This window comes from Fistularia commersonii, chromosome 12 (genome assembly GCF_037954325.1).
Source record: "Fistularia commersonii isolate RoL2024-O1a breed Wild chromosome 12, RoL_Fcom_v1.0, whole genome shotgun sequence".
NCBI classification, from domain to species: Eukaryota; Metazoa; Chordata; class Actinopteri; order Syngnathiformes; family Fistulariidae; genus Fistularia; species Fistularia commersonii.
The window spans coordinates 16,213,359-16,229,337 of NC_141295.1; the positions used below are offsets into that span (position 1 = coordinate 16,213,359).

Consider the following 15,979-nt stretch of genomic DNA (forward strand, 5'->3'; position numbering starts at 1 on the left):
TGTCTCTGGGTGAATCTCAGACACCCACACACACACACACACACACACCCACACACACATATATACTGCAGTCAAGCATGCACCACCCATACCGGTTGAAATGAAGAGCAATGCAATATCGATTGGGAAATTCTCAGGAAACCAAACGCGATCAACGAATCTGCCGAAGCTAATTATGTAATTCTGACTGCTTACAATTACTGGCTGCAGGACCTTGTATTTAAAGTAGAATTGATCCAGTTTGTGGAAGACTAGAATATAGTTTATGAGCTTTTCATATCATGAAAGATGGGAAAAACAATCGGCTGTGCGTCATCCGACCGAAGACAGCCAAGAGGAAGTTTTACAGATAAGGTTTTTCAGCAACTTGCATTGCGGCTTCTCGCATTAAAAACAAAACAACAATATACGCTGAATTCCTTTCAAATCCTGGAACTGAGAATATCTGCTGCCAATCCAGGTGGGGTAAACAAACCCCGGCACAGATTTCAGTGTCATGTTTTCAATGATTTAATTTTAAATTCTACACTTTTCCATTCATTCATTATCGGTACTGCTCCCACTGGAGAGGCCGGGTTCGCCCTGGATGCCACTTGCAGATATACAACCATTCACCCTCTCACTCACATGCCGGGACGTTTTTGGGGCTCCGATAACCCTGTCGCACCATTTTTGGACCGTGCAACCCGGAAAACCCGGAGGATTCCCACACCTGTATGCAACACAGTTTCAATCCTTGAAAATCGTCTCGCCAATAGAGATATATGTAATTTGGCGAAACGCCTAACATATGAAAGTGCTATGATATAGTGCAATATTGATCGCAGCTCACGTGCAGAGATGTTTATTTATTCAAACAATCTACATCTGAGTTTTCCTCTTCTTCTCCTCTCAGATCATTTGCCTCCAGGACTTCTTCGGAGACGATGACGTCTTCATAGCATGTGGCCCGGAGAAGTACCGCTATGCCCAGGACGACTTTGTGTTGGATCACAGTGGTAAGGCTTCCGCAGCCTTTATGACTGGTAGGCCTGCTAAGACTAACTAAACATCCGTCCACGTGTGTGTGTGTGTGTGTGTGTGTGTGTGCACGTGACTAAGTGTTGGTACAGGTGTCCTTCCCTGTAATTTCCTTCTTGCCAGCACCGCTTGTTGCGGCCCTTTCCTGTCACATGTGGCTGCACAGTCAGAGGACAAACACACTTCAATTCAGATTTCAAGGATCTCCAAAATGTAAAGTGACTCCTCACAAATAACATGATTTTTGCATTATTATTATTATTATTATTGGTGTTGTTGTTGTCGCTGTTGTTATTATTTTGGTGAGTAAGAGTTGCTATGAACGTCCTTGTATTCATGTCTTGAATTCTATCCGGGGGTCTATGTGACACACACACACACACACACACACACACACACAAACAAACACACAGTTAAATTTCACTTCTATATCTCGCTGAGGGTTTGAGCACTCAGGCAAAATCTGACCTCTTTAAACAAATGTATCCCTCCACCGTAGCAACGATGTAGCGCTCCAGCCAGATTTGGAGGAGCTCAGGGGAAGGAAGTAGGAGTTTCTTTTTTTATTTAGTAACAGTCAGACATATCGACGTCCTGTTTAATATTTGCCAGGTTACATAATAACAGGAGGCACATCCTTTGCGACACCTGCTCGTCGTGTTAAACCGCGTCTGACAATAAGGGTCGGGTTCCTCGATTGTTTTCAGGATGGTTTCTTTCCACTCACGCCCCTGTGCTCTAATTTTAAGAATTAGGTCTTTAAAAGAACAAAAAAAGGCACACAATGTTCTCTGCTAAAGGTAGAGGAAGGTTCTTGCAGGAAAGTAGGTCCGGCACACTTAATGCTTAAACATAGAGGAAAAAGATATTTCAAATATTGGTGTTGTAAAGTTAACAAAGTCACAAAATTGAATGAAAGTATTCTAAAAGCCAGATTAGTTAATCTATCAATTTATACCTTATCCTCAATCTGTCATGCAAACATAAAATGTGTGTGCAGTGAATTTAAGAACGTGGGCAGTGGCTCTCTGGTGGCTGATGAAGGAACTGCAGGTGGGTTAGTTCATTTACAGTAAATTTCTAAATAAATAAATTAAATAAGTAAATTGATAAAATAAAATAAAATAAATATTATTATATGTATTATAATTCATAATATAATTCATGATATATATATATACATTTATAATATAATAACTATTGAATAAAAGAAATTAAATATTTTAAAAAAGTAAAAATAAGTGAATAATTTGAAAAAAAAAAAAGTGGAAAAAGAGATATAAAGCCCGTCTTGATTTGAAACTTGGAAAAACAAACTCACATTATTCAAAAAATTATAAGAAATATCAAATGAGGTAATCGTAATTGATATCTTTAAAATATATTCAATGTATTTACATTTACATTTATATACTGTGTTATGGGCAGCCTTTATGTGTGGAGTTTCCATGTTTTCTCTGTGTCTGTGTGGGTTTCCTGCGGGTTCTCCGGTTTCCTCCCACAGTCCAAAAACATGCAAGTGGCTCTTTGGAAACTCTAAATTGCCCGGACGTGTGAATAAGAAGGAGAATGGTTGTATGTCTATATTATGTGGGATAGGAATTGTAAATTTCAATTTTAATCCAGATATGTTGTCCCAGATTCAGTCAAAAGAGTGTGGGTTGAAATCACACGTTCAACCCAAATCATCTTGTGGTTCGTCAGATCTAATGTTGGCTGAAGCTCGGGAGATTCAGTTTCGTCCTCAAACGATTTGGTGTCTGATGCGTATCGACAGCCGTCGCACGGCGCTACTATCTCCTCCAATCAGGCGGCGAAACATGAAAACATGCTTGACAAACGGCACAGCGGGCGCTCCAGAGATGCGGCCCGGATTCTTTCTGTGGGCGTGACGTCCCGCGTCTCGGTCGTCACGTTACATCCCGGCTTTGACCACAAGCCTCGCGACGACATCTGCTCTTCATGAACGCTGCCGCACCACAAAGTCAGCCGTGGCGTGCGGCGATACCATAAAAACCAACGCTCGTGGTTGTCATGTGTGCAAGTACCAGAGGGGTGTTTTTTTATATATCAGCGCTGCAGCAGCGAGAAGGGCAACATTTGGTCAGTGGGGTCTGGACCGGACCGGGTTCTCGGAAAAGTTGCAAAAGCAGGTCCATCAAAAGCCACATAAAGATATTCTCAGGACTGTGTTCAATATGCTCCATATCTAGATATTGCCATGGGTTATTTTATCATATGCATAGATATAATGCATACGCATAAAGTTAGTTAATGTGAGAGAAGAAGTTACAGTTAGAAAACAGGGGTTGATGGAGGAGGTCGATTCATTGCGGTGTCCTCTGAAGGGAAAAGCCGAAAAGAAAATAATCTGTAAATATATATATACACACGTACTGTATTTTCTATGTATATTTATCGATAGTGTGTGAATTTCTGCATGTATGTGTGTGTCTATATGTATAGTACGTATATATTCATGTGTATGCATATATGTATGTAAGTGTGTTTATGTATGTATATGTGTGTAGCATGTATGCATGTATGTATGAAATTGTATGTTTGTATATAAGTATGTATGCATGTATATGTGTGGGTCTATGTATGTACAATATGTAAGTCTATGTGTTTGTATATATGTATGTGTCTGTGTATGTATGTATGTATGTATGTATATATATATATGCGCTGTATATATATATATATATGTGAGTGTCTATCTATGAACAGTGTGTGTGTGTGTGTGTGTGTGTGTGTGTGTGAGCGTGTCATGGGAACATGTTAGAACTGCTATCTGTGTTAGCCACATTCTCTGCTCATATATTGGTTTTTAAATCTGACGTCTGCTGCTTGAGCATCATTCTATATCAGAAAAATACTCCAAACACATCTTTATTTTAGGATTTATTTGGTGATCCTATCCTGCAAATGATCAAATTGCTCTAACCTGCAAATTATTAAATTGTTCTTAGCTAACACTTCTGGTTGGATATGAAGTCTAATTTTGTGTATTTGATAATAAGATCAAAAATTTTAAGATAATTTTCAGCTCACTTTGTTATATGAAGAATGGTAATGAAACAGCAGGTGTCAAAAAAAGCTCATATTTTCATTTTCGTTCTCTTGGCGTTGTGACTAACTTCTTCACCGCCTCCGCCACGCAACATTCAGTTACAGCCATGCCATTAAAATTAACCGACATAATAACCCCGTTCCCCGCAGAGAGCGCCGTGTTTATGCCGCGATGGCCCAATCTTCAGAGCACGGTCTTACCGTGGATCTTTATCCCAGTGTTCTCGTCCGGTCTCTCCAGAATGCAGGGTGCTGAAGTCGTCGCACAGCCGCTCCGCTCCTCCCAACCGGACGGCGAAGAGCCCGGGAGCCTTACGCCGCAGCAAGTCCCCCGGCTCAGGTGCACCACGACGAGATATTCAGAAATTAGAAATACCACAAGAAAAATCAAATATTGACCCCCCCGGAACATAAGAGGGCACGGCTGCTTTATCATTTTGCTTACATTTTAAATTGTGTATCCAATTGTAAGTGACATATCCTTATTTATATGGCATGTTCAATACAAATTTCAAGTTTTTTACAGTTCCACAGCCCGGTGTATTAAATAGAAGTAACACAGGAGTACTGATGTTACAGTGTCATACACTTCATGCATTCACACCAACGGTGAGATTTCTGGAGATACGGAACCAGATAAAATGTTTTAAGAATAAGAATAACTTTATTTATCCTGAAGGAAATTGTAGTGCCAGAGTTTCAAGTAAAACATAACAATAATAGATAATAGTAGGGAGGAGGGAGAATAAGAAATACAAATAAAATATAAAGTGTCAAAGTTAAGGCTATAAAGTGTTTTACCCCTAAAAACTGGAGTCTCTTGAGAATTCATTTCATTAAAAAAACTACAGTCATGGCTGCCACAGCGCAGGGTGATCCACGATATTTCCAAAGGATAGCTTTTCAATTTGAAGGCCTCACCTCATCTCCGCCCAGTGACTCAGCAGTCGGTGCGGCGCGGCGAGCCGGGGCGAAATTTTGCCGACTAATCACTCTATCGGCGTCCCGATGCAGAGTCTTGAAGAACGTCTCCGTCCTCCTGTACTTTCCTAACATCGTCCTCTCTCCCGCTTGCAGCCCGGCGTACCGTCCATTACTCTGCAGGCCAGTCTCCGGTCAAATCTCCAGGTGAGATTTCCGGCCCTCTGACGCGAGTTGATGCCGAAATGTCTGATGTTTGGCGGTTCCGAATTTCCACCCGACGGCATTCACACACGTTCACAACTAGGTGTTTCAGCGTTTTGATTCCAAATCAACAACGTGGTTTGATGTTAATATCAGAACCCTGATTTTTAATGTCAACATATACCAGGATATGAGCAAAAGTAATGTTGCTCTTCACATTTTTTTAAGAACTTTTCTTATTTTCTTCCAGATTTATGTATAAATTCTTTGCAGGTTTCTGACAAGTATCCAAATTATGTCAGAAAAAATTTGGATTTGGTCCCCGAAAGTAATTTCTGTGATTTTTGTGGGATTATTTTCAGAAAACTTTGGGAATTTTTATTTTCCTTTTAAATTAATTCTTTACATCTTGTCTGGCAAACTCTCTATTTTGTTTTATTTTTTTTTAATTAGATTTTTCTATCTATCTAGCCACCAACCCAACCCAACCCAACCCAACCCATCTATCTATCTATCTATCTATCTATCTATCTATCTATCTATCTATCTATCTATCTATCTATCTATCTATCTATCTATCTATCTATCTATCTATCTATCTATCTATCTATCTATCTATCTATCTATCTATCTATCTATCTATCTATCTATCTATCCATCCATCCATCCATCCATCCATCCATCCATCCATCCATCCATCCATCCATCCATCCATCCATCCATCCATCCATCCATCCATCCATCCATCCATCCATCCATCCATCCATCCATCTTTCGACAAGTGTCCGAATTATGTCAGAAAAAAATTTAGATTTGGTCCCCGAAAGTAATTTCTGGTTGATTTTGGTGGAATTATAGTCAGCAAACTGTTTGGGAAAGTTTATTTTCCTTTTCAATCAATTCTTTACACCTTGTTTGGCAAACTCTCTATTTTATTTTATTTTTTTTTTAGATAAAATCTCAAATCAGCCACGCTCTTAATTATTTTAAGATCGCTAAACCAAGTTATAGCTGTTTGTAAAACCAAAGAGCCGTGTTTTCTCCCCCTGAAAGAAACAAAATTTAATCAAATAAAAGTTTTCTGTTCTTTTTTTTTCCCTCCTTCTTTCAAACCCGCAGTAAACAAGTGCGTTTAATTTTACGATTCACATCCGTCTTACCCGAGAACCCGCCGCGGCCAAACCCGCCGTTTCCGAGCCGCCGACTGATTAAACCGGCTCTTCGGCTTATTAACTTCTCCTCCTGCGTCTGCAGCTGTGGACGAAGGTGAAGAGTCAAATATCAACTCTGTGGCTATAACAGATGCTGTAATAGTTTTATGAAATATGAGATTGACCAAGAACAACATAAATACCCACAATGGAGGGGTGCCCACACACACACACACACACACACACACCCACACACACACGGGGTGTAGGCAGCATGAGACAAGTTTCCTCAGCTCAGCGGATGCAGATGAAGACTCGAGTCGAAAGTGTGACGCATTATGTCTTTCTTCGTTTGCCAGAAAACAAGAGCGCAGGCGGAGGAAAGCGCCGCCTGTAACACACACACTCAGATCCGGCTTCACACTCCAAAGACTCTGCGGGGAGATTTTGCTCTTATTATGTAACCGTGTCTCTGACAAGATTCTCTAAACCGCTCCTGTTTGGTGGGATGACATGAAACCGCGGGAACGTCAAGATCAGCCTGGGATGAAACCAAGCCAAAGGGGCGGGGAAGGAGCAGATAGATCTATTCATCCATGCATCCATCCATCCATCCATCCATACATACATGCATCCATCCATCCATCCATCCATCCATCCATCCATCCATCCATCCATACATGCATCCATCCATCCATCCATGCATCCGGGTAGGGACGGGTAGGGTGTTTCTTGACCATATCCTGGAGATAAGACGGCAGACGAGCACCGGGGACTTGAACTTGATGCGGCTTCTTGGCGGCCACCGGGAGCCGGTGTAGGGACATGAGAAGGGGAGTTGTGTGGGAGAATTTGGGACGGTTGCACACCAGGCGGGCTGCCGCTTTCTGGATAAGCTCCAGAGAGGCCTGATGGTCACCGCTGGGGCACCGGCAAGGAGGAAGTTGCAGTATTTCAAACGAGAGATGACTAGAGCCCGGATGAGTATCTGCGCTGCATCCTCCGTGAGGAAGCTGCGGATCTTCCTGATGATGTAGGCCTAATGGGGGCCGGATGCGGGGAAAATTTGGCCCGCGGGCCGGACTTCTGACGTGTCCGGTCTATGCGGCGCGTGAATAAGAGGGTGAATGGTTGCATGTCTGCAATCGAGCGCTCCGGGGGAAACCCGGCTTTTCACCCAGTGACAGCTGGGATTGGCATGACCGCAGAATCCGGAAAAACGCACGGCAGAAACACATCTTTCCTCTCCTCTCCAGTGAACGGAGTGAGCCACCTGTCGACGCCCAGGTCCACCAAATCCTCCACCCCGTCTCCCACCAGCCCCCAAAGCAACCCCGGCTTCAAGGTGAGACGCTGGACCCGCTTTTCCCGCCTCACACTCCCCCCGAAGTATTTCCACACACACCACAATGAAAGATTCTCTGTCGTCGCTTAAAAACCAGATGTAACAATTTATCTCCTGAGCTTTTAGACTATTAGAGGACTTGAATGCGATTCATCTTCCATCAGCCAGACCTATAAATTCCTTTTTTTTTTTTTTAAATCAAATATGTCATGCTTGTGTTAAATGCCGATAGACGGTTGAAAAAACCGCATCCTACTTGAACTGAACTGACAAATGTGTGTCAAGGCGTGACCCGCTGACCGCCGTGCGTGAGGCTCTTTCTGCTTGAGATGCTAATCTGATTTATTGATGGACTTTTTATTTATTAATTTTGTTCATAAGCTGCGTGTCGCTTCTCCGAACTGCATTTTCAAAATGCTGCAGGCGGTTTGGCAAAACTCCGCGGGCTCGGCTGCAGACTGATCCCTCAGCCATCATTTGGCAGGATAACACATTTGGATGATTTAGTGACATTACACGTTTAAAAGAGTGGAGAAAAACATTGTAGCAGATGACAAACCTGTTCCTTTATCTCATATTTATATATATATGTATATTAATATATACACAAATACTTTTCATTCTATTTTATTTTATTTTTACTTACTTATTATCAGTGGGAATTCCACTTCCTGCTTCAGTCCAGACAGTTGCTGTTATTGGAGATTTAGATTTAAAGCATAGACTTAGCAGAGATTTAGATTCATATTTATTTGTGTTTACTTTTCCCTCATTCCAATCCAATCCCACCAATCTCAGATCATGTACTTTGTGTATATTTTATTTCTTTTTTCACATGTATTATTTGAATGCATTTTTGTTCAAAAACTATTTAAGGTGTAATATAAATAACAGGATATATATTTCAGATATTCATATGTTTTCCCTCATTTAAAGAAGACAGATAAGATTGTGTTATTCTATTCTTTTACTGCATTATTATCTAATTATTAAATTTGTTATGAAGCTTAACAGGACAGTACACATTTTAATTTCCCTCATTAATATTCACTTCAAAATCCCAGATTATGGATTGTGCGTATATTTGATCAATCAATTTCAAAGTATTAAATTATTTTACTATTTTTTTGGTGTAATATAGGTGACAGGAGGTTCATATGTTCTCTTTTCCCTCATTTATATCCATTTAAAGATCTCAGATTATAGATTACTTGATTATTTAATGATTATTTTATTATCTAATTGTTATTTTATTTTATTTTGGATAGTATAATGAAGGTTAGCAGGATGTGACAGCACAAATCAATAGGCAAAGGTTGAATCTTGCAAACCAAGAACCAAAGAAGAACAACGGCTGTTATTAACAGATAAAGCTCCTACAACCAGTTGGTGGTTCGGTATGCTCCGGTTGCCATGGCGATTCCTCCACAGGTTTTTTTTTTTTTCAGGCCATGCTCTCATCTCTATTTTCGTTCCTCTGGGCCTCCCGCAGGTTCCTCCGTTACCTCACTTCTCCACGACGAACATCAACGGCACCTCGAACATCAACCAGGAGCCGTGCGGCCAGCTGAGCCCGGAGGGTACGACCTCCAAACGAATCTGCCCGAAAAAAAAAAGGCCCTTAAAATCACATGACCCGCGACCACCATCACATATCGTTTGGAGAATTACTGCAGCGAAGCAGAATATAACACGGATATTCGGTGAATAAAATTACCAAAAGCTGCATTTTCTTTAAATCTAAACACAACTGACGCAAGAAAGCACTTTGGCTTCGGTAGTTTACAGGAGAAAGGAATGATTTACACATTTAAGGTGCAAAAGGGACTACAGGAAAACATCATAATATATAAAGTTAGCTTCCAGTAGACCCATCAGCTTTAAATCATCTTCAGGACCAAATTACAGTGTGTGTGTGTGTGTGCGTGTGTGTGTGTAATACTGCAGTTCTCTTACTGCTGCATGGGGGACGTTAAGCATCACCTGTTTGTTATTGTGTTTTGGAAACTGGCCGACGCCGTCTTATTGTTATTGAACAACAAAGTTCGTCCTCCGCTAACCTTCGCCTCTCGTCAGCAGTAAACGGAAACCGCTACCCCGCCGCCTCCAACATCTTGGAAAAATACAAAATCGGCAAGGTCATCGGGGACGGCAACTTCGCCGTGGTCAAAGACTGCGTGGAGAGGTAGGCAGAGAGGTCGTCCCGCCGGGGCCTCGGAGGAGATCACGTACAGCCGGCGCTCCGGCGGTTAGGTTAAGTCATGTAGGCGTGCAGGAGACAAAAATATCCTGTGGAAAAAACCCAGAGGTGATAACACTTCATTAGCCTTTTTAATCTGCGGGTCAGCGCGGTCCCAAGGTGCGGAGGAGGAACGATCGGGCGTTAAACCGAATGTATTGCTATAAAGTTGAAAAGTATCAGGTAAAAAAAACGTACCTCTAAGCCGCTGCTTTTATCACAACGAGCTACATGCCGCTAAAACATTTAGCCTCGTCACATCGGACTAATGAAATTACAGTATACCCTTGTTTTTCGCGGGGGTTACGATCCAAAAAGAACCCGTGACAGGCAAAATCCTAGAGTAGAAACCCTTTTTTTTTTTTTTTTTACAATTACTATACAATTAAATACTCTATTATACATCGCTGCTGTCGTCCTTATGTTTTTTTCTCCCTTCTTTATGGAACGAACGGACGATTCATTAATTCCGTAATGCCGACCTACAGTCGCATAGCTTTTACCTTCCCTTAGCTTGTCCAGAAGTTTAACTTTGTCTGCGATAGATAGCATCTTCCGCTGCCTTTTGGGCCCTGCCGCAGGTGCTTTTGTCAGTCCAGAGCGTTTCGTCAACATTATGGGTTTTAGAGAAACTCGAAATTGCAAGAGAATTTGCACGTACGTAATGTAAATTTGGCAAGCTGTTTTACGTACGTGTACATATTAAACTGCAACGTTATTGACGCACAGGTAGAGAAGAAGCGGAGTGACTTTTTAGCCAATCAGAATGCAGAACACAATGCACGATGCAAATCCGTGAAGTGGCGAAACCGTGAAAAGTAAACCGCGTTATAGAGAGGGATCACTGTACTGTGAAATTCTGAGGCCGTTCAAATTCGACACGGAAGAAGACGACTTTTATAGTTTTAGCGCGCGGGAAGGAAGACAAGATAGCGATCGGCTGGAACAGGAAAAAGCAATGGATGAACTTTTCCTTGTACTATTTATTATTAATCTTTTTCATCAGCCGTGTTACAGCCACTGTTCAGAAAAAAAGCATTACCAGCACATATTTGCGGACGTTACCGGTATGTTTTTGATTAAAAGTTTCCGTGTAACATCTTTCTGTGAAAATATCTCATGGACGTGGACACCTGCTGCGGCCTTTATATGTACACGGATTTATTTAGCTATTTTAGCCGGTGCGGCTCATGTTCAGGTGCGCTCAGTAGTCCGAAAATTACCGGTATCAATAAGTACTAGTGCATCCGAAGTCCCTCTATGATTTGCCTTCAAACACTGCAATAAAGTAAATTATTGAGGTTAAGGGCCGCCAGCGTGGTGTGAAAAGCTTTACAGGTCAGATTTTGGCCATCCTTAAGAAAAAAAAACATTTTTTTTAATCAAATTTTGATCCCTCGTCTTGCAAATCTCAGTCAGGTGACTTGGACTGCGGCGCGTGGATGGAAGGTCTTGGTTAGCCACTGGATTATCACACAAACCAGCATCTGGCTTTCATTATGACCTTGTGACCTCCACTCTTAGGACAGGAATTATCAGGGTTTTAATAAACCTGCCAGATTTAAAAAACAAAAAAGTCATCACTTCAGTAGCTTAAGCCTCCGCTATCGGGTTTACGGTTTTACGAGGACGGAAAATAATAAAATAATTTTTTGTCACCCAATATTATTGTTATTATAATTATCATTATTACTGTTTGATCAGTTAAAGGAAGGGAAAAAAAAGAGCAGGAAGTTGGTTGGCCTGAGCAGAGGATGCAGGTGATTGGACGGGAGGGAGAGCGGGAGAAGGAGGAGGCTGTTTCTAAGCGCTCTGCGTGTTTTCTTTCAGATCCACGGGAAAAGAGTTTGCCCTGAAGATCATCGACAAGGCCAAGTGCAGCGGAAAGGTCTCCGTCTCATCCCGTCACCGTTTGTAGTTCACACACTTTGTCGGATGTGGATGTTATTATCCACACACGCGCTCCGCCGCTGGTTGTCAAGGCGGAGCTTGTTTTTTGAGCTGATGGAGGTGATGAACCTGGCTGAGGTTTCCTCCCTGCTCTGCCCGCTCCTTCTCACTTCCTGGATAAAATCAGAGCGGCAAACACGGAAAAGGGAGGAAGATTTTGCTGAAAAAAAAAAAAAAAAAAAAATTGAAAAGACGAAGCAGTGGCACAGCTATGCAGAGGTTAGCGCTTTGTGGAGTTTTTAGAGAAAACCTAAAATTATTCAGTCCGTGTGAACGGTTTCTTGATGCATGAATGGCAGGTTGAATGCTTGCATGTGTCTATACTGAATCACCAAATCACAGCAGGAAAAGCTGTTCTGAGTGCAGAATAAGCGGTATTGACACTGACTGACTGACTGACTGACTGAATGAATGAATGAATGAAAGAAGCAACAAGCAGACAGAAAGGTCACCCACCTGTCGAAGGGTTTGTCTTCCCGTCGCTGTCATTCCCTCGCTCAGAAGAGGCCCAGATTTCCCGTCTCCACATTCGGCACCTTAAAAGCAAATTCAAAGTCAATGAAATCGGAGTTGTCATGGGCGGCCCGGCGGTGCCGTGGGTTAGCGCTTCGGCCTCACGGCGCCAAGGACTCCGGTTGGATTCCGACAAGGGGAGCCTTTCCGCGTGGAGTTCCGAACGTCCCCCGCGACCCTGAGTGCAGGATAAGCGTCCGACGGCCGGACGGATCGACATGGAGGATCGTTGGGCAACTCTTTGATTAACTGTGTTTCCAGGAGCACCTGATCGAGAACGAGGTGGCCGTGTTGCGGAAGGTGAAACATCCCAACATCATCATGCTGATCGAGGAGGTGGACACTCCCGCCGAGCTCTACCTGGTCATGGAGCTGGTCAAGGTGGGAGAAGGTTCTAGCAGATGGAATCGGCGGCAGGCGTCTTACACGCCGTCTTACGTGTGGCGGCGTTGCAGGGTGGCGATCTGTTTGACGCCATCACCTCCTCGGCGAAGTACACGGAGAGGAACGCCAGCGTCATGGTGTTCAACCTGGCCGGGGCCCTGAAGTACCTCCACAGCATGAGCATCGTCCACAGGGATATCAAACCGGAAAACCTGCTGGTACGTGTCTTGGCGCCTCCGTCTCGGCGACGCCGTCCGCCCACGCCGGGGTTTTAACCCGTCGGGTCGGTTTCCAGGTGTTCGAGAACCCGGACGGCACCAAGTCGCTGAAGCTCGGGGACTTCGGCCTGGCCACGGTGGTGGACGGGCCGCTCTACACCGTGTGCGGGACGCCGACCTACGTGGCGCCGGAGATCATCGCCGAATCCGGGTGAGATCAGACGAGTGCCGTCGCTCAAACAATAGACGTCGTCTTCGTCCCTCGGTTTCTTCTGTTTTTTTTTGTCTAAATTAATTATTCAGAACGCCGTGCCGCAGTGCAGCACTATTTCAGCAGCCTGTCTGTGAAACCTGAAAAAAAAAAAATTGCATAATAAAATTTAAATTACAGCCAGGGATATTTGGCAGCCAGTGGCAACAGACCGAACTCAGGTATTTGGTATTATTGGATTCCTGGCTTGTTCGGACTGGGAACCTCAACTTTACCAAAAAAGGCAACTTAATTGTAACAACGGACGGAAGAATAAGCTTCTATCTGGTTATGAAACCGCAGTCTGTGCGCGGCTGATTCATCAGAACCAGGATTATCATCGCCAGCGTGGGAGGTCTCATGTGTGATCACGGTGTTTAATTCTCCCGGAGAACGCAGGCGATGAAGAACGAATGGACGATAAAGTTGACCCACATCTTCGATTTCTCCATTTGAGTCTCTCGGTTAATTCACAGCGCAGTTTCGTCTACTAAATATCTTCATCGGATCAATACTCAAGTGAAGGCTCTCCGGTGCTCTTGCGGTCTCAATGAAAATGACTATTTTAGCCTTTTAACTTCAACGCTGACCTTTCGTCTGTCGCGCTCTACAGTTATGGGCTGAAGGTGGACGTCTGGGCCGCCGGCGTCATCACCTACATCCTCCTGTGTGGCTTCCCTCCGTTCAGAAGGTACGCGGGTCCGACGGTTGCATCAAACCACAAAAAAAACAAGACAAGTTTATTTCTTTTTGGGACGATTGATGCAGCTACTGGATTGTGCATTGGGTACATTTAGGAAATGACAAAATATTATTCTGTGACACGATTATGGAAGTGGCAGCCTGTCTCAGGCAGAGCCGGCCAGCCTGTTAGGTAATATAGGCAAATACTAAGGGCGCCTCCAGGGGGAGCCACAAAATCAAGACAGAAAAATCCCCATCAATACAGAATAAGATAAGATTATTGATCCCCATAGGGGGAATTCCTTTGTCACAGTATTGAAACAGTTATGTCAAAAATAATGTAAAAAAAATCCCCCCCCCCCAAAAAAAAAAATATATATACACGCTTATTTATAATCATTATTATGAATATTTATTTTTTATTTATAATTAAATAATATTAATAATAATATAATAATAGTCATATAAAGTAAATAATGTTAACAATAAATAACATATTTGTATATACAATATAAATATACAAAAATACACATAAAATACATAAATATAGATAAATACATATACATAAATATCCATATATAGATATTTATATATACAATATAAATAGAGAGACAGTTAGAAGACAGATGATAGCAAAGACATCCACGCATAAGTAGACAGAAGGGAGAACAACAACAGCACCAACATCAGGGATAAGGATGGACAAAAGAATGGAACAGTAACGGTGAAAAATAGACAACCAAAACTAAATAACGGTAAAATGAAAGAGAATAAATTGTGCCTTTTAATTGTCCCACAATGGGGAATTTTCAATTTTCACAACAGGAAGTGGACGCTCCAGGAGAAGTGGTGAAAAGATAAGCATTATAAGTTAAAACAGTTGCGTGCGAAGTATTGGAAAATATAAAAAATAAGCTATATACACTTTTTTAAATTAGCAGTAGGCCGAGTTTCGAACGGCAGCCACACGAGTGAGTGAAAGGATGAGTGGATGTATAAATGAGTGAGTGAGTGAATGAATGAATGAAGTAGTCTATTCTCATCCATCCGAGCTGAGAGCTCTAATAATGATATGAAAACGAACAATTACTATTAACACGTAAAATGCAAAAGCTCGCATTGATTCAAATGAAGAGTGATGCCTGATTAATAGAACTATGAATAACAACTGCAAATAAAATCTCACTGAGGGCACCACATCTGATCGGGCTGGCTCTGGTCACAGGTGCTATTAATAATTTTAAGATTTTTTTTTTATTTTTTGCGCAAAAACAAATGATGTTCCCCCCTTTGCTCTCTGTCTTAACAGCGAGAGCAACTTGCAGGAGGACCTTTTCGAGCAGATCCTCTCCGGGCGGCTGGATTACCCCAGTCCTTACTGGGACAACATCACCGACTCGGCCAAGGTTGGGTCCTAAAAGACACGCTTCCCAGACACGAGCTGATCCCTTAAGTACAGACATGCTAAATAAGACGGAGCTGAATAAAAAGTCAGGAGGAGTAAAAACCTCACCACGGGAATGTCAGAAATAACACATCTTAAAGCGGCCTGCGGCTGGAGGCTGCTCTTTCCCGGCCACGCACAACCCGGTAACCAGTGAGACGGATGCGGAGCAGCAGCGGCCCACACACAGCACGGAAGAGCAAAGCGATAATTAAACCCACTGCTCTTTAAGTGGCCTCCTCAAAAGTGACGAGTGCACAGTTAAAGGCTTCGCTGCGCGAGGTGCACGTGGGCGTAAATCCACACACCAGAATGTGAGCGCAGGGCGGATTCATTATCACCGACCAGCAAACGGTGATGGTTTTTTCTTTGGCGTTGTGAGAAAATGTGGAAATTACCCGCACGCGATCACCAGGTGATGTGTCATCCTCAAAATATTTAGCCAAGGAGGAATGGTTACTTTGGGTTTGCAGCAGGAGGCCGCCTTCGGCAAACCAAACAATCGCAAGTCACCGAGAAACAGGATATAACACACTAAATATGGTCAAACTGCTCTGTGAAATTGGGAAAAAAAAGAAAAGAAA

The 15,979-nt window shown here is 42.7% G+C and overlaps 1 protein-coding gene across 5 annotated transcripts in view; it reads left to right on the forward strand.

Annotated features, from left to right (window-relative positions):
• dclk2a (doublecortin-like kinase 2a) overlaps nt 1-15,979 on the forward strand; it is a 43,031-nt gene that overhangs the window by 21,686 nt on the left and 5,366 nt on the right. For 2 of the 5 annotated variants that reach the window (XM_086157389.1, XM_086157394.1), the window contains exons 3-14: nt 896-1,025; nt 4,334-4,432; nt 5,170-5,220; nt 7,625-7,713; nt 9,206-9,416; nt 9,793-9,898; nt 11,783-11,840; nt 12,677-12,796; nt 12,871-13,017; nt 13,095-13,228; nt 13,881-13,958; nt 15,261-15,357. In XM_086157389.1, the coding sequence (XP_086013515.1) occupies nt 896-1,025; nt 4,334-4,432; nt 5,170-5,220; nt 7,625-7,713; nt 9,206-9,416; nt 9,793-9,898; nt 11,783-11,840; nt 12,677-12,796; nt 12,871-13,017; nt 13,095-13,228; nt 13,881-13,958; nt 15,261-15,357 (1,320 nt within the window). The remainder of the gene's footprint in view (nt 1-895; nt 1,026-4,333; nt 4,433-5,169; nt 5,221-7,624; nt 7,714-9,205; nt 9,417-9,792; nt 9,899-11,782; nt 11,841-12,676; nt 12,797-12,870; nt 13,018-13,094; nt 13,229-13,880; nt 13,959-15,260; nt 15,358-15,979) is intronic. The other 3 variants (XM_086157391.1, XM_086157390.1, XM_086157393.1) reach the window with 3 other exon arrangements.